General features: G+C 42.2%; 1 protein-coding gene across 4 annotated transcripts in view; it reads right to left on the minus strand.

Annotated features, from left to right (window-relative positions):
• Positions 1-25429, minus strand: part of EFL1 (elongation factor like GTPase 1) — a 342928-nt gene that overhangs the window by 177057 nt on the left and 140442 nt on the right. For all 4 annotated transcript variants that reach the window (XM_056572137.1, XM_056572135.1, XM_056572138.1 and 1 more), the window contains one exon: positions 16360-16495. In XM_056572137.1, coding sequence (XP_056428112.1) covers positions 16360-16495 — 136 coding nt within the window. The remainder of the gene's footprint in view (positions 1-16359; positions 16496-25429) is intronic.

Below are 25429 nucleotides of genomic sequence, written 5' to 3' on the forward strand. Positions count from 1 at the left end.
TGTCTCCTTCTTCAGATCACATGAATCAGCAGTAACCTTTCGTCAAAGAAATTGGCAGGGTTACTATTGTTTAAAAATGCTATATATACTTTTAACACATGGCTTTGATACTCAGCAGTTTACTTTCGTTCATCTGAAACAATAGGTCTATTAGAACCCCAAAAACACAATGGAAACAATGGAATATAGAAAGGCCTCCTTCCAGTGTCAGTGGGATACATTGGGCTCCCCAGAGAAATGGCTCATGTCCATTTTGGAGGATGGTTAGCACTTTTGTTACTATAAACAGATCACATCATCAAAAAGGAATCCTAGATCAGCAGAGATGGCCAAAATACCATCAACCCACAAAGCAAGGGATCTGTGGGCCAGAACCTAGGACTTAGGACTGTCTGCCAGTTTATATTGGGTTCATATAAACTCAATCTCTAAAAGCAGACCACTTTTTACTGCAGACTTTGCCACAATTTAACAGCACCATTGCACAGCCTTTTTTTTTATTTTTTATTCCAGATTTTAAGGGGTACTCCGCCCCTAGCATCTTATCTCCTATACAAAGGATAGGGAATAAGAGGTCAGATCGTGGGGGTCCCGCCGCTGGGGACCTCCGGGATCTCCGCTGCAGCACCCCGCTATCATTACTGCACAGAGCAAACTCGCTCTGTGCGTAATGACGTGTAATACAGGGGCCGGAGCATCGTGACATCATGGACCCCCCGGTGACATCACGGCCCACCCCCTCAAGTCTATGGCCCATAGACGAGGGGGCGGAGCCGTGAGGTCACGATGCTCCGGTCCCTGTATTGCCGGTCATTACGCACAGAGTGAGTTTGCTCTGTCAAGTATTGATAGCTAAGTGCTGCAGTGGAGATCCCGGGGGTCCCCAGTGGCGGGACCCCCTGCGATCTGACATCTTATCCCCTATCCAAAGGATAGGGGATAAGATGCTAGGGGTGGAGGACCCTTTTGACTCCTTGAACTTAAAGGATCAAATCCATAGAAATCGGTAAGATAATTTGCTTGCGGGAGATCTGATATCTGTGCATCACCTTTTCGTTTCAATAGTGTCTTGAAAACATAATGCACATTTCGTACCGTTACTTTTTTTTGCAAAATCTGCATTCACTCTATTACCATCTTCCTTCCTGTGCCGATATAGCGAAGCTTGGCTCCCTGCTGTCTGGGGCCTTAAGGTTTTTTTGGGACATGATGTCACAAGGTCATTCATCCAATGATTAGAAAAACCGGCATGTTACGTCACGTCCCTGAAACCACCAGACAGCGGAGCTTGGTTATACCTGCAGAGGCGCGGTAGTGAGAAAGTTAAGAGAGGATTCTTCATTATTTTACATTAAAAAAAATTAAATAACAGTTTTGCCCAGACAACCCCTTTAAGTTCATCCTTAATAAATGTATACTGTATCAAGAAATATTTAGGCATCAATAAATTGTTATAAGCGGTAACCCTGTGTATCATTGGTATATGTTGGAATCCTGTCTAACAGGAATGCTGAAGTACACCATGGCATCATGGCGGTAGGTAGACTCATCCAATTTCATGGCCCATACCTAGTTGACTAATGACAATGACTACTTTTAAACCATTTCCTGCACATATATGTTTATTTAGTTATTTAGCTACTGATTCTAGCTATTGGTGGGGGTCTCAGACACTGGACACCACAGATTCAAACGTTTTACATGTGTTTATGACAAGTTTGAATTTTTATTTTAAAGTTTAGGTACACTTTAAACTGAATGGGTCGGCTGTCAGTATGCGATAATATACACTGCATCCATTTTTGTTAGAATGCAGACTTATACCTACAAAATACAGGTTAACAGTGTAAACCCAACTTAAATCAAACACAGTAGTAGAAGATAAGTTCTCCTCTGTAGCTACTTCCTCTGTGCTGTGACCACTGACAAGTCAAGCCTCGTAGTTGTTTTTGGCGACTGCATGGTTTCTGAAGGACAGAGTAAAATAAAGAGAATACTAATTTTGTATCTCTAAAATATGTAATACAGTAATAAAAATGATCAAATATTCAAGTAATAAGAATAGTATTAAATAATACCTGTCATAACATTAAAAAATAATGCTTATATATGTTACTCACTAGGTCATGTACACCCTGTTCCAAATTATTATGCACATTATATTTCTCATTTACCTAAATAATTGATGTAAATAACATTCAGCATCATTTTTGTGTTATCAACTATTAAAATTATTGAACAAACCTCCTAATGATAACAGTATTTTTTTTTTATACATAAACTTACAATACACTGTTCTAAATTATTACGCACAATACGTTTCAAAACACTTTGTAGGTTGTAAAGAACTGAAAATTGTCATTTGTCGTGTTTGCAGCATATTTACTGAAATCAAAAGCTATTTCAATAAAACTTTTTAAACATTTTAACAGGTCTTATTTGATAGCAGCTTCACAAGCCTTATTTGATAGCAGCTTCACAAGCCTTGCATCTATTGAACTTGTGAGTTTTTGAACAGTTTCTGCTTCAATTTGTTTGCAAGATGTCAGAATAGCCTCCAAGAGCTGCTGTTTGGATGTAAACTGCCTCCCACCCTCATAGATCTTTTGCTTGAGGATGATCCAAAGGTTCTCAATAGGACTGAGGTCAGGGGAGGATGGAGGCAACACCATGACTTTCTCTCTTTTTATCCCCATAGCAGCCACTGATGCAGAGGTATCCTTTGCAGCATGAGATGGTGCATTGTCATGCATGAAGATCATTTTATTACGGAAAGCATAGCTTCCTTTTGTACCAGGGAAGAAAGTGGTCAGTCAGAAACTCTGCATACTTTGCAGAGGTCAACTTTACGCATGATGGGACCCTAAAGGGACCGACCAGCCCTCTTCCCATGATTCCGGCCCAAAACATGACTCTACCACTGCCTTGCTGATGTCGCAGCCTTGTTGGAACAGGGTGGCCGTCCACCAACCATCTACTACTCCATCCACCTACCATCCAGGGTTGCATGGCACTCATCAATGAACAGGACTATTTGAAAATTAGTCTATTTATTTTTCTGCCCAATGCAGCCATTTCTGCTTGTGAGCATTGGGTAGTGGTGGCCGAATAGAAGGTTTAGGCACAGTTGCAAGACTCTGGAGGACTCTACACCTTGATGTCCGTGGGGCTCCAGGGGCACCAGCAGCTTCAAATATCTGTTTGCTGCTTTGTAATGGTATTTTAGCAGCTGCTCTCTTGATGCATGGGTCTGGAAGAAATCTTCCTCCATGTGCCTTTATCTGCACAAACCCATCAGTGCTCTGAATCAGCCACAAATCTCTTAATAGTGTGATTATCACACTTAAGTTTTAATGAAATATCTAATGTTTTCATACCTCGTCCAAGGCATTGAACTATTTCATTCTTTTCGGCAACAGAGAGATCCTTTTTCTTTCCCATATTGTTTAAAAATGTTGCTCTGCTTAATAATGTGGAACACCCACCTTTTAGTAGTTTTTGCTTAAATTGGGATCACCTGGCAATCTAATTATCACAGGTGTCCGAGATTGTTTTCAGTGATCAAAAGAGCCCTCAGACACAATGCCATCCATGACAAACTAAAAAACAAAATATTTGATCTTTGTGACACTTACATAACATTTACATAATAATTTGGAACAGGGTGTAGATGCTTTACTTGTCTTTTTTATGTGTCTAGCATCTGTATTAAAGGAGTAGTCTCATGGAAAATACGTACCCCTTATCCGCAGCATAGGGAAGAAGTTTTAGATCTCGGTCTGAGCGCTGGGGCCCATTGCGATTTCCTGTACGGGCTCTCTGCTCTCCCCTGTGGAAGTGCGTCACGACCCCTGCCCAAAGCGGGGCCACCAAGACTCCTCCATATATCTCTATGGGAGAGCTGTTTGGCTATCTTCGCCTCTCCCATACAGATTAATGAATAAGGCGTGGCGGCACCCACTTCGGGCAGGGGTCAAGATGCACCCCTTCAGAAAAGAGCAGAGGGCCCATACAGGAGATCATGGGGGCTCCAGCGCTATAAGCCCCCTCACAATCTAAAATGTATGCTCTACCCTGCGGATAGGGGATATGTTTTTTTTTCCAGGAGATCTCTTCTTTAAGCTCACAGATCCTTCTGCTCACTCATTCTGACCTCCACTGCTCAGGAAAGGGCATGTCTGGCAAGCACTGAGCTGCCCTCACTCACAATGCATTCACTTCCGCTCTGAGATGGCTGTGATGGGTCTCTTCATCCAATCATTTCAGGCTGCTATGTAACCCCCCCCCCCCCCCACCTCTGTTTTCATGTTGCAGTTTGATAAGACAGGAGTGAGCACAGAGGAGTGCTAGTCCCATTCACACTTACTGGACTTTGTCCTAGCCTGTGCTTCAGCTAGGACAAAGATGATGCTGCAGCCAGGCAGGATTGTGTTCTGGATGGTATGGGAATCCCTCATTGGTCTATTTTACAAGCCATGGTTTCTATAAAAAGGAGCTAATTTTGTTTTAAGTGTATAAGAAAGGATAATGTTTTGCCAAGATGTACAACATATAAAGTTTTTGATTCTGACAGTGCCCATTTAAAGAATAGAAAAAGATGATTTCTTTAAAAAGAAAAAACACAAATACCTGTGTTCAGGTTGTGTGTGGTATTGCAGCTCAGTTTCAATGACGTGAGGGAGCCAAAATGTAATGCCACACATAACTAAGGGATTGTGTGGTGCTGTTTTATGAAGAAAAAAAAAGCTCTGTTTTTCCAGAATAACCCCTCTATTTACCATATTTTTCACCGTATAAGATGCACTTTTTCTTCCCCAAAACTGGGGGGGGAAAGTCAGTGCGTCTTATACGGCGAATACACCCCTATCGCGGCGGTCCCTGCGGCCATCAATGGCCGGGACCCGCGGCTAATACAGGACATCACCGATCGCGGTGATGCCCTGTATTAACCCTTCAGATGCGGCGATCAAAGCTGACCGCCGCGTCTGAAGGGACAGTGACACTAACCCGGCTGTTCAGTCGGGCTGTTCGGGACCGCCGCGATTTCACCGCGGCGGTCCTGAACAGCCCGACTGAATAGCCGGGTTAGTGCTTACAGGACACCGGGAGGGACCTTACCTGCCTCCTCGGTGTCTTCTCCGTTCAGGGATCCCCTGTATGGCCGGCACTCTCCTTCCTCGTCATCACGTCGTCACGTACGTGCGTCGGCGTGCGTAACGACGTGATGGCGGCGACGGACAGCGAGGATACCTGGCCGGCAGCAGAGATGTTCCGGAGCGATGGGGACACGGCGACAGCGATGGAGCGACATCCAGGGCAGCGGTGACTGGTCCGGAGCGGCGGGGACACGTGAGTATTACCTCCTATGCAGTGGTCTTCAATCTGCGGACCTCCAGATGTTGCAAAACTACAACTCCCAGCATGCCCGGACAGCCAATGGCTGTCCGGGCATGCTTGGAATTGTAGTTTTGCAACATCTGGAGGTCCGCAGGTTGAAGACCACTATTGGGTTCAAAATCTTTATTTTTTTAGATTTTGCACCTATAAATTGGGTACATCTTATACGCCGGTGCGTCCTATAGGGCGAAAAATACGGTAAGTAACCCCTCAACCTTCAGTGGTAATTTAGGTATTTTTAAATCTATTCAAAGTATAACTGTATCTCAAAAGATTTTTACTTTTTTTTTTGTTACACTAGTGACAGGAGATTTTAGTGCCCTCACTTCTTCTACTGAGCCCCTGGGAGTCATTTCTATGTTTCACAGCTTTTTTTACTCTCACTATTTCAAGGGACAGGACAAGAGCTGGGCTGTTTTCCCATAGTACTTACACATGTACTGTCAATTTGTTGTTCAATCAAACTACATCACTTACTCCTGTCTGCTATGCCATGACATAGTGGTGGTGAAAAAACATAGAACTATGTTTTAGGCTAGCACTGTGCTGGGAATGATGTACAATACACTAATTAGGGGGAGAGAGGGTTACAGCACTAAACTGAGGGGGAGCTTAGATTTGATGGCAGGACTGTAGTACTAACAATAATATTTTCACAAGAGACCGCTTACCAGAAGTTTATAGGCGTTCAGAAAAACTAGGGAAGACTTTATTTACCTTTTAGACACAGTGTGGATCCTCTGGAGTAAGCAGACAGGCTTTAGCAGTAGCTAAACTCTTCCCTTCATTTCCTGTGGTCCATCTTGGTGTCCAGTTCAATGAGAGTGAATTCTCCTAACATGCAGTGAACAGCAGACTGCAGGGAAGGGAGACACATCCAAAAGCCTAAAGCTTTTGATTCTGGAGTGATTTTTGGTAAATTAAGCGACTTACAAATACGATAGGGATCGCGTAGGCTATCAAATAGAAGTTTTTTTGAAACCATTGTGACCATTTAAAGGTCTGTGTAAATAAATAAAATAATCACATACCAATAGCTTTTTCCCCCCTACTTGAGCTATAGTGGTTCATTATTGTCTTATATATAGTCTGCACCAAGCTGAGACCCTTCCCATTAAACATCAATGCTGTACATTCCAGAACTGAAATAACTGAAGCCAAGATATTCTGCAGGATTTCTGCCCCAACAATGACCATACACTAATGTTCTTGTCTTAATTTTACCAGCTTTTACATCAAAACTGTTCTTTGATCATTCAAGGCTGTTAAAGACCAAAAGGTAACAGGATGGCTTATTAGGCCCCAGCACATTCTGCCTTGTTAGCCATCTACGCAAAAGCCCAAATGAGAGTGAAAAAAAAATGCAACAGATATTCCTTAAATCTATCCCAAATGGAACAAACAAACTGCACGTGTTAACGCCTTAATCTGCACTCCTTCCAGTATTTCTTCAGTTAAATCCTACAAATACAGTCATCCAAGATTAAACACTCAATCCACATAGCAAGCATTTAATAGCGAAGGGCAGTACGACTAATCTACAGAGCTGCTTCCCCAATTTGCTGCATAATCTGCAAGAAACGTCTCCATGAGTCTGAGGAGACACTTTGGCTTCCTTTGAAGTCCTAAAACAAATTACCTTGAAACAGAAATCACTGCTAACCGCCATGACAAATGCCTCACAATTACAGCGGCAGGGTTTGCCTCCTTTGTGTGTGCTGTTATTTTCCCAGTGGAGAAATCTTGCTATTAAATGAATGGAGGCAGTGGTAGTGTAGGCTTGGCTCCGACATGGCCCTCGGAGATGGAATATTGACTTAACATGTCACAGTCACTTTGTCTCCTCTAAGTGCTGGTTTGTAAGGTTAGGGGTGATAAACAGATGCCGCAGAAGAGCTCAAAATTAACTAATTTGTCTGTTTGATAAAAAAAAAGCTTTGGTAAGGGAATAATTAAAAAATAAACTAATATATTAAATATGCTTCGGCTGAAAGAGGGTGTTAGGACGAACTGAACTGTTAACAAACATTCAACATTTTGTTTCGTTAATGACTGGTCCTGAGAACATCCTGCAACGGCTAGCTGCCTATGAGGGGGAGGGGTGAACTTTTTGGCAGTGGTTTTCAAGAGCTAGACACCTTTTTTATGCTCTAATACCAACATATTCTAACAGGAAAATTCAAGTATATGATTATTGCATTATTTTCTAATTCTATAGAGCTAGCTCACAAAGCTAATTTCTTGTGAGGCGAAAGCTAAAAGTTGTTTCTAATGGCAAACAGCTGTCAACTACACAAGAAATGCAGTATTATATGTTGGCCACATATGTTGGTACATAGATGCTTAAGTGCACCACAGTATAAGCTGCTGTTGGTTAGAGCTGGAGCCGGAAGCTCGTGACGTCATAGCTTTCCCCCCTCATGACCTCACGCCCGGCCCCCTCAATGCAAGTCTATGGGAAGAGGCGTGACAGCTGTCAAGCTCCCTCCCATAGACTTGCACTGAGGGGGCGGGGATTGACGTCATGAGGGGGCAGGGCTATGATGTCACGAGCTACCAGCACCGGCTCCAGCATTCTGAACAGTTTGCTCCAAACGCTGAGCAACGGAGTACCCCTTTAAGTCCATTGGTGGTCTCTTGCACGTTCTGCAGAGATTAGTATAAAGAGATACAGCCTGCGCTGGGTGGTACAGTTGCAAACGCATTACGCCCAGTAATTTTTGCCTTCAAAAAAGGACTGGTGCATGAGCTCTCTGGGCCTGTATGCTTACCTTGGTAACTGTACCCTCAGCGTGAGTTGTCTTTCTCAGCATTAATCTTTGCAAAACAGGCGGGAGACCAACGATGGACTTACACGTCAAGGTAATATAATATTCAGAAAATTGAGAACAATGGTCTAACATATACTTACTTACAAAAAGTTACAACCATGTCTGTTTACATTACAGTACGAGTTGTGCCTCAGCTTCAAAAGACTTTAGTTAGGCAGTGATGCATCCAAAACTAACTACTGAGGTAATTTGGATGTTTAGGAAACTCGATGAAGCTAGATGGCTGGTCATTCATAGGCAATTAACGCATGGGCTTTCCAAGACTTCTGAATGTGTCCAAAGCATTTCAGTCAATCAGATTCTTAGCTTTACCAGTTTTCTAGTTCTAGCACATATTCTTCAAGAACTAACTGTTCACTAGCTACCTAATATATCCCAAACCTGTCGGGAGTCATCGTCTTGGGATACTTAAAGTGCTAGTCCAGCATTGCTTTCCCACCTGTCCTGAGAAGTTTTGTGTGGAGAGACACTGGGCAGTACAGTTGCCGAGGCAAACACATCACACCTGGCAAGTTCTGTGCACAGGCATAGTCCTTTTCTACTAATAGGATTCAAGCACAGGACTCACTGAGCATCGTTATGGTTGCCTCGGCAACTGTACTACCACCAGTGTGTCCAGTGTCTCTCCTCACCAAACTTTGCAGAAAAGGCGGGAGAACAATGCTGGACTTGCGTTTTAATTTTATGCTCTATAGGTGTATATTGTGATTGTGGTGCTGTGGTAACAGGCAGGTGTAAAGCTATTGTTTATTAGATGCAAAAAGTATTTTGTTTTACATTCTCCCCCCCCAACAAAAAAAATTTTTTGAAGGAAAAAGAAAAGTGAGTCTCGTTACCCATTCAATAACTACGGTACAATAGTATTCTCATGCCAATTTATTAACTTTCCAAGCTGTAAGCTGAATGCAGAGGAAAAAAAACTACTACTCTTTTCAATGAAGGGTCAATTTATCTAAAATACTGTCCTTCAGTAATGATCCCCCTTCCCTGCGCTGTAGCCTTACACCGCACACTTGATGGTACAGAGACCATTCTCCTGGGACTACAGTACAAAGGAATCATTTAGCGGCTAAACAATCAGTCAATGATGGACAGAGAAGGCTACAGGACAGCAAAACACAAAAGCAAAGTATAGTAAGGATTTGTTCCATTTGTTCTCAATTTTTAATAGGTTAAAATAACGCAGCCCTCCTCAAAGCTGCATGTGCTATATGTAGATTTTGCTGCAGATTTCAGCATCTGTATTTCAAAAGGTGTAATTCAACAATAAAAATCTGCAACATACAAGGCATGCTCTAAATCTGGGTTTCACAAACCACTATTTACAAGCATTATACTATAATTTGTTATAGATTTTAAAGAAAACCCACAAGTCAGTCACCCTGAGTGAACCCCTGTTGCTGTAGGTTCTGCGGCTGCATGGATTGAACGTCATAAGGATACACATTAAATGGAGTGTGCCTCCCTACATCTATCTGAAAGCTAAATCTGGAGGGGAGGGGTAAGAAGCTTTTCATAGACAAAAAATATGCCCACAGTTGTTCTCCTAATGCAGTCATAAAAGCACAGGGATGGATGCTACTATATAGCTAGAATTGCACCTTGGTGTAAAAGGAACCATTGAAGAAGTATCAGTATATTAGGAAATAGTTTGAGTGCAATCCATTACCAAGTAAACAATGGTTCACCATAGGTTAAGCTCTCATTTTCACGTCAGCAGCTGCAGGGCCGCCATCAGGGGGTACAATACATACTTCTGTAAGGGGCCCGGAGCTTCAGGGGGGCCAAGCCGGCCCTGTCCTTTTTTTTTTTTTTGCTTGTCAGTGAGTGACTGTCTGTCCCTCACAGACCACTAGGAGCCCGCCACTGTACACTGCTTGCTGACTGATATGACAGGGAAACCAGTCTTGCCCAGTCACTAAACTGCTACTTACATCTGCCTGTGGGGCTTCCTGGCGGAGGTGCGCATTTCCAGTGACATCGCAAGCACCGGGACGCTGACGTCCTACACGGCGCGGGAGATGATGTCACTTATAGCGCGCACCTCTGCCAGGATGTCCTCTTAGGCAGATATAAGTAGCACAGGCCAGGTAAGAGTGTGTTAGTGAGAGTGTGTGTGTGTGGGGGGGGATCTATGCTACGCTACCTAATGTGGGAAATATATGCTACACTACCTAATGTGGGAATATAAGCTACACTTCCTAATGTGGGGAATCCATGCTATGTGGGGAATCTATACTATGCTACCCAATGTGGGGAATCTATGCTACGCTACCTAATGTGGGAAATCTATGCTACGCTACCAAATGTGGGGAATCTATGCTATGCTACCTAATGTGGGGAATCTATGCTAAGCTACCTAATGTGAGGAATATATGCTATGCTACCTAATGTTGGGAATATATGCTATTCTACCTAATGTGGGGAATATATGCTATGCTACCTAATGTGGGAAAACTATGCTAAGGCTACCTAATGTGGAGCATATATGCTATGCTGCCTAATGTGGAGAATCTATGCTACGCTACCTAATGTGGGGGATCTGTGCTAAGGCTACCTAATGTGGGGAATATATGCTATGCTACACTACCTAATGTGGGGAATTTATGCCACGCTATCTAATGTGGGGAAACTGCTAAGCTACCTAATGTGGGGAAACTATGCTATGCTACCTAATGTGGGGAAACTATGCTACCTAATGTGGGGAAACTATACTACGCTACCTAATGTGGGGAAACTATGCGACGTTACCTAATGTGGGGAAACTATGCTACGCTACCTAATGTGGGGACCATATGCTACGCTACCTAATGTGGGGAATTTATGCTATGCTACATAATGTGGGGAAACTATGCTACCTAATGTGGGGAAACTGTACTACGCTACCTAATGTGGGGAAACTATGCTATGCTACCTAATGTGGGTACCATATGCTACGCTACCTAATGTGGGGAATTTATGCTATGCTACATAATGTGGGGAAACTATGCTACCTAATGTGGGGAAACTATACTACGCTACCTAATGTGGGGAAACTATGCTATGCTACCTAATGTGGGGACCATATGCTACGCTACCTAATGTGGGGAATTTATGCTATGCTACCTAATGTGGGGAATCTATGCTACCCTACCTAATGTGGGGAATATATGCTATGCTTCCTAATGTGGGGAAACTATGCTATGTTACCTAATGTGGGGAAACTATGCTACCTAATGTGGGGAAACTATGCTACTCTACCTAATGTGGGGATCAATGCTATGCTACCTAATGTGGGGAATCTATGCTATGTACCTAATGTGGGGAAACTGTGCTAAGGCTACCTAATGTGGGGATTATATGCTATGCTACGCCACCTAATGTGGGGAATGTATGCTACGCTATCTAATGTGGGGAAACTATGCTACACTACATAATGTGGAGAAACTATGCTACCTAATGTGGGGAAACTATGCTACGCTACATAATGTGGGGAAACTATGCTACGCTACCTAATGTAGGGAAACTATGCTACGCTACCTAATGTGGGAAGAGTGTATGCTACGCTACCTAATGTGGGTAAACTATGCTACATAACGTGGGGAAACTATGCTTCCTAATGTGGGGAAACTATGCTCCCTAATGTGGGGAAACTATGCTTCCTAATGTGGGGAAACTGCTGCCTACCTAATGCCGATTAATGTGAGTTGCAGTGCAATTTTATGGCATAGTACTTTTTTTTTGGGGTGGGGGAGGGGGGGCCCAGGCACATTCTTTGCACAGGGGCCCTCTGCTATCTGTGTCTGCCCCTGCCCCTGCCCCTTTAAGACTCACACAGCATTCAATATGCACCGGTGGCTGGAGTGACAGGAAGGAGCCGCAGCTTCATCCTGTCACTCCAGCCCGGGCTTCCTGTGTGGCAGCGGCTTAGCAAGAGTCTGTCCACACAGGAAGCAGAGAGAAGAGGAGCGACAGCAGCTGCAGGGGAACGGAGGAGTGGTGAGTGAGTTTTTTTTCATGCTGTGAGGGGCATAATATAAGATGGGGGCAATATGAGGGGGTAATATAGAAAGGGAAGCAATATGAGGGGGTAATATAGAAAGGGGAGCAATATGAGGGGGATAATATAGAAAGGGGAGCAATATAAGGGGGTAATATAGAAAGGGGAGCAATATGAGGGGGATAATATAGAAAGGGGAACAATATGAGGGGAATAATATAGAAAGGGGAGCAATATGAGGGGGTAATATAGAAAGGGGAGTAATATGAGGGGGTAATATAGAGAGGGGAGTAATATGAGGGGGTAATATAGAAAGGGGAGCAATATGAGGGGATAATATAGAAAGGGGAACAATATGAGGGGGATAATATAGAATGGGGAGCAATATGAGGGGATAATATAGAAAAGGGAGCAATATGAGGGGGATAATATAGAAAGGTGGCAATATGAGGTGCATAAAATACTATGGGGCAGTATGAGAGGCATACAATACAATGGGGGCAATGTAAGGGGCATAGTATACTATGGGGGTAATGTTTCTGGCACAAACTATGGGGGTAATGTTTGGGTCTGCTAATCTATAGGGACAATGTTGGGGCTAGCTGCAAAGAGGGATCTAATACTATTTGGGGAAGTAATACATATAGGGGGTTTGTATAGAGTTGAGGACTTTGCTGTAAGAAGCCTAAAATGTTTGTCTGGCAGATTCGATGAAGACGAGTTGTGATTGGGAGAAATCTTCATGATGACCCAGGACAGATGGAGAAGAAAGAGAAATGTGAACAACTCTGATCAGAGAAGACGCCCCTGTGAGTATGTAATTGTAATGACTTATATGGTCTGCAGCACCTGTGTACAGCTCAAATCTACTCCTATACGGGGTTATTGATCTTTTGTATAGTGGTTTTTATTCAATAACAATATAGCAGTATTAGTCAGTGGTAATGGTAGTGGTCATGGTGTGGCAGAATTTTGTATTGTGGTTTCATTAGTGATACTGGTCTGCGTATAGTGGCTTGTATTTCCTTACAGTATGGTGGTATTATTTAGTCAATGCAGAACTAATATGGAGTGGCAATATTAATTTACGTTTCTATGCCCGATACTAAGATAAAATCCAGCGTGTGCCACAGTGAGGAGGTGGGGGGGATGGGTACAGACTAGAAGCTGTGTAAGGTGCCCCAAAATTTCTGATAGCAGCCCTGGTCAGCTGACGCATTAAAAATAATGAATTTCCTTTCAGCTGTAATAACCGCTCATGTTTAGCTCTTAGCTGATTGAGAAGATCAGGTTACTATATAGAGGTTTCTTTACATTCTGGAAACTGACTTGAAGTGGAGACAACAACAAAAAAAAAAAAAAAAACTTTCACATCTGGAAGAAATTCTAACTTTCCATGACACAGTTTTGGAAACTTAATTTCCACTATATTTCACAGGACCAGATGGCAGCAAACACATCCTATTTTTAGCCTATTTTATCACTGATTGAATGTTTACAAAAATGACACAATGTATAAGATTCATAGCCTGCCAGAACTTAAACATATACCAGAAGGTAGGACGTGTGATAGTCCGCGATAATACTAAATGCAACAATATAATTCCTACTCAAATGTGTACAATTTTTTTAATAAAATAAAGAAAAGGCATGTTTTGTAATTTCAGAGAAATTCCGTAAATAATTAAAAGGGGTAAGCTGAGTTAGAACATTAATCTCCTCCGGGAATTCAGCTCGGAAATTCCAGTGCAGCAGCCTTCCAATAGATTTGTGTAGAACATTGCAAAGTCTGGTGAAAATATGAACATCTATGGGGACCACAATGCAGTCCGAATGGTCCTAGCACTGACTTATGTCAACATTGGCCGCCCTTAGAATCACTGGCCGGAGATACCGTTGAGTGAACTCGGTCTGAGTGTCATTTAGCAAGGGGTACCACTGGGGAGATCCCCTATGTTAGAGAACCACTAAATCAGTGTTCCATAACTCCATAGACAATGAGATGGAAACAACAATTTGGGTTTAAAGAGTTTGCAGAAGGTCCTAGAGGTCAGACCCCACACTATCTGACAAATCCCCTATCCTGTGGATAAGGGATAAGTGCTCCAACTCTGAATACCCCTTTAACATAGACTAGAATCATAATTTCCATTGAACTGATCAGAGAGGTGTTACTGTGCCAGAAAAGGTGCATCACTATACCTAGTTTACAACAATAAAGCATACAGATTTATGAGGCAAAAGGGTCCAGAATTCCATTTTAGTAAAATGCAATAATTGATATAGATCAATTAATAACCAGTCCTCTAGGGTCACTAGGTGAAAGGATAGAAAGAAAGACAAAAGGAGATGGGATCCAATAAAATAATACTAATTAATTAATGAGTGGTAAAGGATGTAAAATAGTGAGCTTCCAAGTGCCTTAGCGGGGCCTAAGCATCATGCACAGGAGCTTAAAAATAAAATAAAAGCACAAAAACAATGATTAAAAAATAGATAAAAATAAATATGGGAACATATAGTCAAATGCCAACTATGGACAATATGCGATGCAAAAATTAGGGGAAATAATGCATTCGATCACACAGTACAAGTACTCAGTTCACAGCTACAGTGTGATGCACTGTTAGATATATTGTATCCGAAATAGACAGACTGTAGATCTAATGTGTCCAATGGGGTAGACTGTAACATGCACTGGTTCGGATGTCTCCGTTCCTGATATTGTGTAGATAATAGAGTAAAGTTTTGGAGCACAGCACCGCTCACCAATCGATGTCCTGTGAAGTGTGGTCGGGCTGGCACGGAGGTATCCGGCTCAGAGGAGGGTGCCCGTCTGCTCGTGGATAGAAGCGATTCCGGTAAAGGGGCTGGCATGGAGAGCTATCTGGCCGTAGGGGATGTAGATGCTGCAAGTGGAGGATGAAGGATAATACCGGTATGGGAGCGGTGACCGGCGCTACTGAAGAAAAGGTCCAAGGCCTTGAAACGCGTCTAGCATACTATATCAGCATTGGGAACCATATCTTCATCACATGCCAACATGTTATTCCTAACTATCTACTTGCAACAGCTGGATGCCCCCAGCTTTGGGACCACCATCATTCGCATGCGCACAGTGCATCATTCACACGAGGAACGCCGGTCACCGCTCCCATACCGCTATCAGCCTTCATCCTCCACTTGCTGCAACTACATCCCCTATGGCAAGATAGCTCTCCGTGCCAGCCGCTTTACCGGAATCGCTTCTATCCACGAGCAGACGGGCACCCTCCTCTGAGCCGGATACCTCCATGCCAGCCCGAACGCACTTCACAGGACATCGATTGGTGAGTGGTGCCGTGCACCAAAACTTTACTCTGTTATCTACATAATATCAGGAACGGAGACATCCGAACCAGTGTATGTTACAGTCTACCCCATCGGACACATTAGATCTACAGTCTATCTATTTCAGATACAATCTCTCTCGCATCTATTTTTTAATCATTGTTTTTGTGCTTTTATTTTTAAGCTCCTGTGCCTGATGCTTGGGCCCTGCTAAGGCACTTGGAAGCTCACTCTTTTACATATTGTACCACTCATTAATAAATTTGTATTATTTTATTGGATCCCATGTCCCTTTGTCTTTCTTTCTATCCTTTCACCTAGTGACCCTAGGAGGACTGGTTATGAATTGATCTATATCAATTATTGCATTTTACTATATTGTATTAGGCCTTTCTGGGTGAAGGCATCACCTTTAACCTCGGGTTCACTTTCCCATTATCCAAGTGAGCTGCACAATTTCCCCTAGAATTCCATTTTAAATTACACAAAAATGGGGTGCATAAAGGAAGTAAAAAGTACTATGTGGTTATGATAATACATAGATTTAAGCTGGCCTAAAGAGAAGGATTTTGTCAAAAAAGCTTAAAAAGTTGCACTAAGTCCTGCAATGGGATAAATAATCCTAACATGATTTCCATAAATAAATATGTTTATGCAACTGTGCAACTTTTACATAACATAAATGCAAAAAATAGGAGTAAAAAAAATAGATCTATCCTATACGTCAAAACGGACAACTACAGAGGCAAAATAGTATACTGAATTATCACATTGTAGTTAATTCTATTATTGTAAAAAGTAAAAAAAAGTATCAAAACATACCTAAAACATTGCCTGCAGGCACTTCTTCCAAGTCTTCCAGTTCACGGCCCATTAGAAGATATAGGTTACCCAGGCTGCAGCAGGCCATGTGTGGGATGGTCAAGATGTCAGCAGTGATGGGACAATCCGATGGCAACTGAAACGAGAAAAAATGCAATTAGTTGTTTTTATTTACACACAACACACACACACATTATACATATAAATATACTGTATATATATTTTTATAGGTGAACTGGTAAGAACTTCCCCAGTAAGAACACAAAAAAGTGGATAAAAAAAACACCAAAATCATATGATCCAAAAATGACAGTCCAGTGTGTCCCTATAGAAAAATATATTAATAATAATACTAATAATACTATTTCTAATAATAAATATTTATTATTATAGTTAATTATTGCTAATAACATTAAGAATTATTATTTTATTATTATTTAATATGAATTTATTACGATGATGATTATTATAGATAATAATACTAATACTAAAAATAAAAAATAAACACTGCTCAAAGCCCTAAAATACCCTACTTAGGTGATATAAGGTTTGGTAAGGTTTTCTTTATAAACTAAACACTTTACCGACCATATCTCTTAACCACAAAGTGCATCCAAAATATAGCAGCAGTTACATCTCCTTCATCTCCCATAGTTTTGCTCCCCTACAGAATTTACATGTAAATGGTCAGTCTGTGGCCACAAACGTGTAACTTCCTCTTCCTATGGAAAAAGAGAAACTCTCGGAAGTGATTTCAGAACACACACATATATATATATATATATATATATATATATATATATATATATATATATATACACATACATACATAACGTCATGGCCGTAAATGTTGACACCCCCGAAGTATTTCTCACAGAATTGATTGCAGTAACACATGTTTTGCTATACCCATGTTTATCCCCTTTGTGTGTATTGGAACTAAACCAAAAATGGGAGGAAGAAAAGCAAATTTGACATAATGTCACAGCAAACTCCAACAAAGGGCTGGACAAAATTATTGGCACCCTTTCAAAATTGTGGATAAATAAGATTGTTTCAAGCATGTGATGCTCCTTTAAACTCACCTCAGCCGAATAACAGGTATGGGCAATATAAAACAAATCACATCTGATAGCAGATAAAAAGGAGAGAAGTTCACTTAGTCTTTGCATTGTGTGTCTGTGTGCACCACACTAAGCATGGACAACAGAAAGAAGAGAAGAGAACTGTTTGAGGACTTGAGAACCAAAATTGTGGAAAAATATCAACAATCTCAAGGTTACAAGTCCATCTACAGAGATCTAGATTTGTCTTGGTCCACGTTTCCATATCAAGAAGTTTGGAAGATGCCAATGCAGGATAGTCCGGATGGTGGCTAAGCAGCCCCAAACAAGTTTCAAAAGATATTCAAGCTGTCCTGCAGGCTCAGGTAGCATCAGTGTCAGCGTGAACTATCAGTCGACATTTAAATGAAATTAAAGGCTATGGCAGGAGACCCAGGAGGACCCCATTGCTGACACAGAGACATAAGGCAAGACTACATTTTGCCAAAATGAACTTGAGTAAGCCAAAATCCTTCTGGGAAAACGTCTTGTGGACAGATGAGACCAAGATAGAGCTTTTTGGTAAAGCACATCATTCTACTGTTTACCGAAAATGGAATGAGGCCTACAAAGAAAAAAGAACACAGTACCTATAGTGAAATATGGTGGAGGTTCAATGATGTTTTGTGGTTGTTTTTCTGCCTCTGGCACTGGGTGCCTTGAATGTATGCAAGGCATCATAAAATCTGAGGATTACCAATGGATTTTGGGTCGCTCTGTACAGCCTAGAGTCAGAAAGCTGGGTTTGCTTTCGAGATCTTGGGTCTTCCAGCAGGACAAACATATGTCAAAAAGCACCCAGAAATGGATGGCAACAAAGTGCTGGAGAGTTCTGAAGTGGCCAGCAATGAGTCCAGATCTAAATCCCATTGAACACCTGTGGAGAGATCTTAAAATTGCTGTTGGGAAAAGGCGCCCTTCCAATAAGAGAGAACTGGATCAGTTCCCAAAGGAAGAGTGGCCCAACATTCCGGCTGAGGGGTGTAAGAAGCTTATTGATGGTTTTAGGAAGTCACTGATTTCAGTTATTTTTTCCAAAGGGTGTGCAACCAAATATTAAGTTAAGGGTGCCAATAATTTTGTCCAGCCTATTTTTGAAGTTTGGTGTGACATTATGTCCAATTTGCTTATTTTCCTCCCGCTTTTGGACTAGTTCCAATACACACAAAAGGGAATAAACATGTGTAACTGCATTCCTTTTTTGTGAGAAATACTTAATTTTCTTACAAAATTTCAGGGGTACTAACATTTAAGTCCATGACTGTATACACTGCTCAAAAATATAAAGGGAACACTAAGATAACAGATCCTAGATCTGAATAAATGAACTAATTGTATGAAATACTTAAGTCTCTACATAGTTTAATGTGCTGACACCAAAATCATACAAAAAATTATCAATGGAAATCAAATTTATCAACCTATGGAGGTCTATGGAGTCACACTCAAAATCAAAGTGGAAAACCACATTATAGGCTGATCCAACTTGGATGTAATGTCCTTAAAACAAGTCAAAACGAGGCTCAGTAGCGTGTGTGGCATCCATGTGCCCGTATGATCTCCCTACAACGCCTGGGCATTCTCCTGATGAGGTGGCGGACGGTCTCCTGACGGATGTCCTACCAGACCTGGACTAAAGCATCCGCCAACTCCTGAACAGTCTGTTGGTGGATGGAGCGAGACATGATGTCCCAGATGTGGTCAATCGGATTCAGGTCTGGGGAACGGGCGGGCCAGTCCATAGCATCAATGCCTTCCTCTTCCAGGAACTGCTGACACACTCCAGCCACATGAGGTCTAGCATTGTGCATTAGGAGGAACCCAGGGCCAACCGCACCAGTATACGGTCTCACAAGGGGTCTGAGGATCTAATCTCTGTACCTAATGGCAGTCAGGCTACCTCTGGCAAGCACATTGAGGGCTGTGCGCCCCCCCCCCCAAAAGAAATGCCACCCCACACCATTACTGACCCACCGCCAAACCGGTCATGCTAGAGGATGTTGCAGGAATCAGAACATTCTCCAGGGTGTCTCCAGACTCTGTCGCACGTGCTCAGTGTAAACCTGCTTTCATCTGTGAAGAGCACAGGGCGCCAGTGGTGAATTTGCCAATCTTGGTGTTCTCTGGCAAATGCCAAACATTCTGCACGGTGTTGGGCTGTAAGCTCAACCCCCACCTGTGGACGTCGGGCCCTCATACCACCCTCATGGAGTCTGTTTCTGACTGTTTGAGTGGACATATGCACATGTGTGGCCTGCTGGAGGTCATTATGCAGGGCTCTGGCAGTGCTCCTCCTTGTACAAAGGCAAAGGTAGCAGTCCTGCTGCTGGGTTGTTGCCCTCCTCCACGTCTCCTGATGTACTGACCTTTCTCCTGGTAGTGCCTCCATGCTCTGGACACTGACAGAAACAGTAAACCTTCTTGCCACAGCTCGCATTGATGTGCCATCCTGGATGAGCTGCACTACCTGAGCCACTTGTGTGGGTTGTAGACTCAGTTTCATGCTACCACTAGAGTAAAAGCACCGCCAGCATTCAAAAGTGACCAAAATATCAGCCAGGAAGCATAGGAACTGAGAAGTGGTCTGTGGTCACCACCTGCAGAACCACTCCTTTAGTGGGGTGTCTTGCTAATTGCCTATAATTTCCACTTGTTGTCTGTTCCATTTGCACAACAACATGTGAAATTGATTGTCAATCAGTGTTGCTTCCTGAGTGGACAGTGTGATTTCACAGACATGTGATTGACTTGGAGTTACATTGTGTTGTTTAAGTGTTCCCTTTATTTTTTTGGAGCAGTGTATATATGTATATATATCCGGGCATGCTGGGAGTTGTAGTTTTGCCTCAGTCCTGGGCATCCTCATTGGGAAACATTGTTCTTTCATCCAATATAAACAAAGGGCAGCATGGAAAGCAATATTACAAAAACCCAGAAATACCCCTTAAAAATTTAAAAGAAATTGATGGAAATGTCTGACCAGAGATTAAGCTGCAGGCACCTATGGTATAAAATATGCCCACGTGAAAGTGATTGAAATAACAGCCTTCCTAGCATAATGCTTCATTGAAATATGTAAAATGCAGTTGCAAGTCAATTATACATTCAATCAGCCTCATGCCGACTTCCACTAATAGACACAATTACTATAACAAGAGAATCTTTGACTAAGGCCGGTCCCATAGCTAACCCTCTGAACTTATCTACTGAGCACAGAGCAGTCAGCAGACCTGGTAATGTGAAAATCTTGCCGCTGCCGAAATAATCGCAGGTAATGGATTTAGTCAACTCTAGCGGATAACCTTCTGTTAAAACATGCACAGCAATCTCACGACAGATTGTGTCCATTACACAGTGGATCAAATTATTTTTCCTCCTTCTCAAAGAATGCCAAGCAGACATGAATGCCATAATGCCTAGCCATACTTATAAGTATATTTACTGGCCAAAAATAAATAAAGTGTATGGGCTCCATGGATATGCATTTGCCAATGTAGTTATAAAAACAGATATGCAGCTAAATAAAATAAAGTAAACTTCATAAAAACATTATTTCGCGCACTTATTTCTTCACTACTTTAGACCCTGTCTAAGTAAATATACAATTATAAGGAAAGTTTCACATTGGCTCTGTTCACATTTGCAGGTAGTCTTTTCTTCAGGTTTCCATGACAAGCGGTCTGGCCTAGCTCTGAGACTGCCCTGTGTTATCCCCTAGCTTTATTATATAAACCTTCCGCACAGTATAGGATTGGCTAACTCCAATCGATAAAAATTTATAAAAATCGTTGCCAACGATTTCCATTATCAATTTATTGGTTGTTAGGGGGCGTGGTCTTGACTGTTAGGGGGCATGGCCTAGTAACTTCGTATTCCTACTACACTGGAGATCAAAATTAGAGAACAATTTATGAACACTTGATTTTTTCATGAATAATGTAATCTACATTGATCATCATTTGAAGTTTTTTTTTTGTAAGGGGTACACCATACCATTAGAACAGTGTTTTACAAAATAACCAAAGTATATCAACATAACACCTTTATTCATAATTAGAGAGCAACAATGACTGTAGCACAGAGAAAGATTGTAAGTAAACGTTCTGAAGGTTACAACAGTCACCAATCAGTAGGAAGTGTACAGGCCTTTACTTTGAATGACTTCAGCACATCTGCGCCCCCCACAGGACATCACTAGTCTCTCACACTGCTCTGGTGGGAGTTTGCTCCACTCTTCTTCCAGTCTCTTCCACAGTTCTGTGACTGTTGTGGGTTTCTTGGCCATAACGTTGTCACCAAGGATTTTCCAGAGGTTTTCTATTGGGTTTAGATCCGGACTCTGGGCTGTCTTTTCATTGTTTCAATGTTTTCAGTTTCAAGGAACTGCTTTACCCGTTTTGCTGTGTGACGGGGGCATTATCCTGCATGGAAATTGCTGCTGATAGATTGATGAATGTAAGGAGGGAACCACGTGTTGTTGAAGAACGTTCTGGTACACACTTGCATTCACTCTGCTATGTAGCTGTATGAAAGGTCCAACTCCTGCTGCAGAAAACATTCCCCAAACCATGACATTTCCTCCTCCACCTTTCACTGACTGTTTCCCATCAGACCCAAAGAAATTAACCCCTTAAGGACCAAGGACATACCGGTACGTCCTTGGTCCTGCTCTCCTGATATAACGCGGGGTTACACAGTAACCCCGCATCATATCACGGCGGGCCCGGCGTCATAGTGAAGCCGGGACCCGCCTCTAATAGCGTGCAGCGCCGATCGCGGTGCCGCACGCTATTAACCCTTTAGCCGCGGCTAAAAGCGAAAGCTAAAGTTGCCGGCTAGCTCAGTGGGCTGTTCGGGATAGCCGCGGCGAAATCGCGGCATCCTGAACAGCTTACAGGACAGCGGGAGGGCCCCTACCTGCCTCCTCGCTGTCCGATCGCCGAATGACTGCTCAGTGCCTGAGATCCAGGCATGAGCAGTCATGCGGCAGAATCGTCGATCACTGGTTTCCTATGAGAAACCAGTGATCAATGATGAAGATCAGTGTGTGCAGTGTTATAGGTCCCTATGGGACCTATAACACTGCAAAAAAAAAAGTGAAAAAAAGTGAATAAAGATCATTTAACTCCTCCCCTATTAAAAGTTTGAATCACCCCCCTTTTCCAATAAAAAAAAAAACTGTGTAAATAAAAATAAAAATAAACATATATGGTATCACCGCGTGCGGAAATGTCCGAATTATAAAAATATATCATTAATTAAACCGCTCGGTCAATGGCGTGCGCGCAAAAAAATTCCAAAGTCCAAAATAGTGCATTTTTGGTCGCTTTTTATATCATTTAAGTCCTATCAATAAGTCCTATCAATGCAAAGATGGTACCGTTAAAAACTTCAGATCACGGCGCAAAAAATGAGCCCTCATACCGCCCCATACACGGAAAAATAAAAAAGTTATAGGGGTCAGAAGATGACAATTTTAAACGTATTAATTTTCCTGCATGTAGTTATGATTTTTTCCAGAAGTACGACAAAATCAAACCTATATAAGTAGGGTATCATTTTAATCGTATGGACCTACAGAATAAATATAAGGTGTCATTTTTACCAAAAAATGTACTACGTAGAAACGGAAGCCCCCAAAATTTACAAAACGGCGTTTTTTTAAATTTTGTCGCACAATGATTTTTTTTTCCGTTTCACTGTAGATTTTTGGGCAAAATGACTGACGTCACTACAAAGTAGAATTGGTGGCGCAAAAAATAAGCCATCATATGGATTTTTAGGTGCAAAATTGAAAGAGTTATGATTTTTTAAAGGCAAGGAGCAAAAAACAAAAATGCAAAAATGGAAAAAACCCCGGTCCTTAATGGGTTAAACTTGCTTTTATCACTAAAATGAACTCTGGACCACTTCACCTCTCTCCACACAACATGCTCCTCAGCAGAGGTCTAGCCTTTTGATTCTTTCTGCTAATGAGGTTTTGGTGACTGCAGAGTGGGCTTTCAGGCCAAATGCTCTTAAACATTGAGACACTGTATGACGAGACAGATCCTTGCACTGTTCAGTGCTGAGCTGGCGAGCAATTCCAGCTGCAGTGTTGAAACGATTACCCATAGAGATTCTCTGCATTATCCTGTCCTCTCTCTCATTTGTCTTTCAAGGGCGACCAGCATTCTTGGGGAATTTTAATTTGTGATGTTGTAAAGATGCAATATTCTAGAAATCACAGACTTGGAACAACCAACTTCTCTTGCTATAGCTGATGGGGTCACCCCTTTTGCTTTCATGTGGACAACCTGCTGCCAGAGGGTTTCAGTCACTTTGGAACGGCACACCATTTTTGCAAAGTCAGTGAAAATTGGAAAGTTAGGCTGCAAGTTAAATAGGGTTTGTCAGATCATTAAGGAAATTAGCACCAGTTGCCAGATTAACACCAATATCTGAAAGTGTTCTCTAATTTTCATCAGAGTTCTTTTCAATTATCTCATTTACATTTTTATTTTGAGATTTAGAATAAATACAGTACAATTTACAAAATAAGCTTAAAATACTGCTATTTTACTCATGTTAGGATATAATCACATATGACTACACTATGACCTTGACATTTAGGAAATTGTGTGTTGCTCTCTAATTTTGATCTCCAGGGTATGTTTACTACTGCCTTTTAGCCCCCCTAAATGTCCCCCTGCATCTTATCTTACCCTCTGTTGCCTCTGGGTGCCTTTTTTGAAGATGCTGCCAGCCTGCAACATCTGAGGCCTACCTCCAGCTTTAAGACCTTGGCCCGGAATGCAGTCCAGAAGCTAGTGCCGGATCCTTGTCCTTGGTGCCTCTGGCCAAAAGTTCAGTTTTCCATCCTCAGCGCAGTAACAGATCTTCCTGATGCAGGGAGGATGGCCAAGGTCTGTGAACTGCTCCTTCTCCCCTGCTGTGAGGCTTATAGGTTAACCCTTCTGGTGCTGTCCCCTCTCTTCTTTCCCCTCTTAACCCTTCAGTTGCTGACCCTTCGCTCTTACCCTCTGTTAATCCTTCAGGTACTATCTGTTTTCCCCCTGTTAAATCTTGACAATGCGGCCCTTACTTCCTCCTATTAACCTGATTAATCAATTAATCGAACCAATAACCATCCAACTGATCTATTTTACAAATAATCGCTAATTGTAGCCCTTGTATTATTTCCTGCATACCTGATTAGGAAGGATTGGATAGCATATAAAAAAAGGTTAGGTTCACCGCGATTCCCACATCTCATAAGTAAAGCTTCTGTCAGGACCCATTCATATTGTTAAATAAAGCCCATAAATATATTTTTTCCCAATAGGTTGCTGCTGTGTAGTAAAAAAGAAGTTCTTGTAATTATGCAAAGTGCCCAGATATTAGATCCCATCTCCTCCTCTGCTATGAACCATGGGCCGCTCACATACACCCTCTCTCGTCTGTGTTGCAGAAGAGGACATGGATTGTGATATCTGGTCACTTGGAATAATGAGGAATGCCCCAGTGAAAACTATATTAAAATAAATAACACACACATTATTTTTTCACAGAACCAACTTATGGAAAAAAGGTAGGCCACTGATCCTGAGGCTAAGCTTTATTTTGCCATGGGCTTATTTTTTCAACTCTATAGTTGCAGTCAGGTCCTCTTTAAAAACTGAAGGAAGTGGCGCTCCAGCTTGAAGTTTAGAATTGGTAGGGGGAGATGCTGCAGATAAGGTTTTAGGGGGCGATTTATCAAAGCCTGCACAAAGGAAAATTTGACCAGTTGCCATAGTCAGTCTTGCCTCCGTCAGGCAAAACAGCATCCCGCCTCCTTTCTAGGACCAATCACAGTCAGTCGTCAGCCGCAACTCCGTCCTCAGTCAGGCAAAACAGCGTCCCACCTCCTCCCTCGGACCAATTGCCGTCAGTCGTTAGCCACATCTCCGTCCTTGGTCAGGCGAAACGGTGTCCTGCCTCCTCCC

Source organism: Hyla sarda, chromosome 4, assembly GCF_029499605.1.
Source record: "Hyla sarda isolate aHylSar1 chromosome 4, aHylSar1.hap1, whole genome shotgun sequence".
In the NCBI taxonomy this organism is placed as follows: domain Eukaryota; kingdom Metazoa; phylum Chordata; class Amphibia; order Anura; family Hylidae; genus Hyla; species Hyla sarda.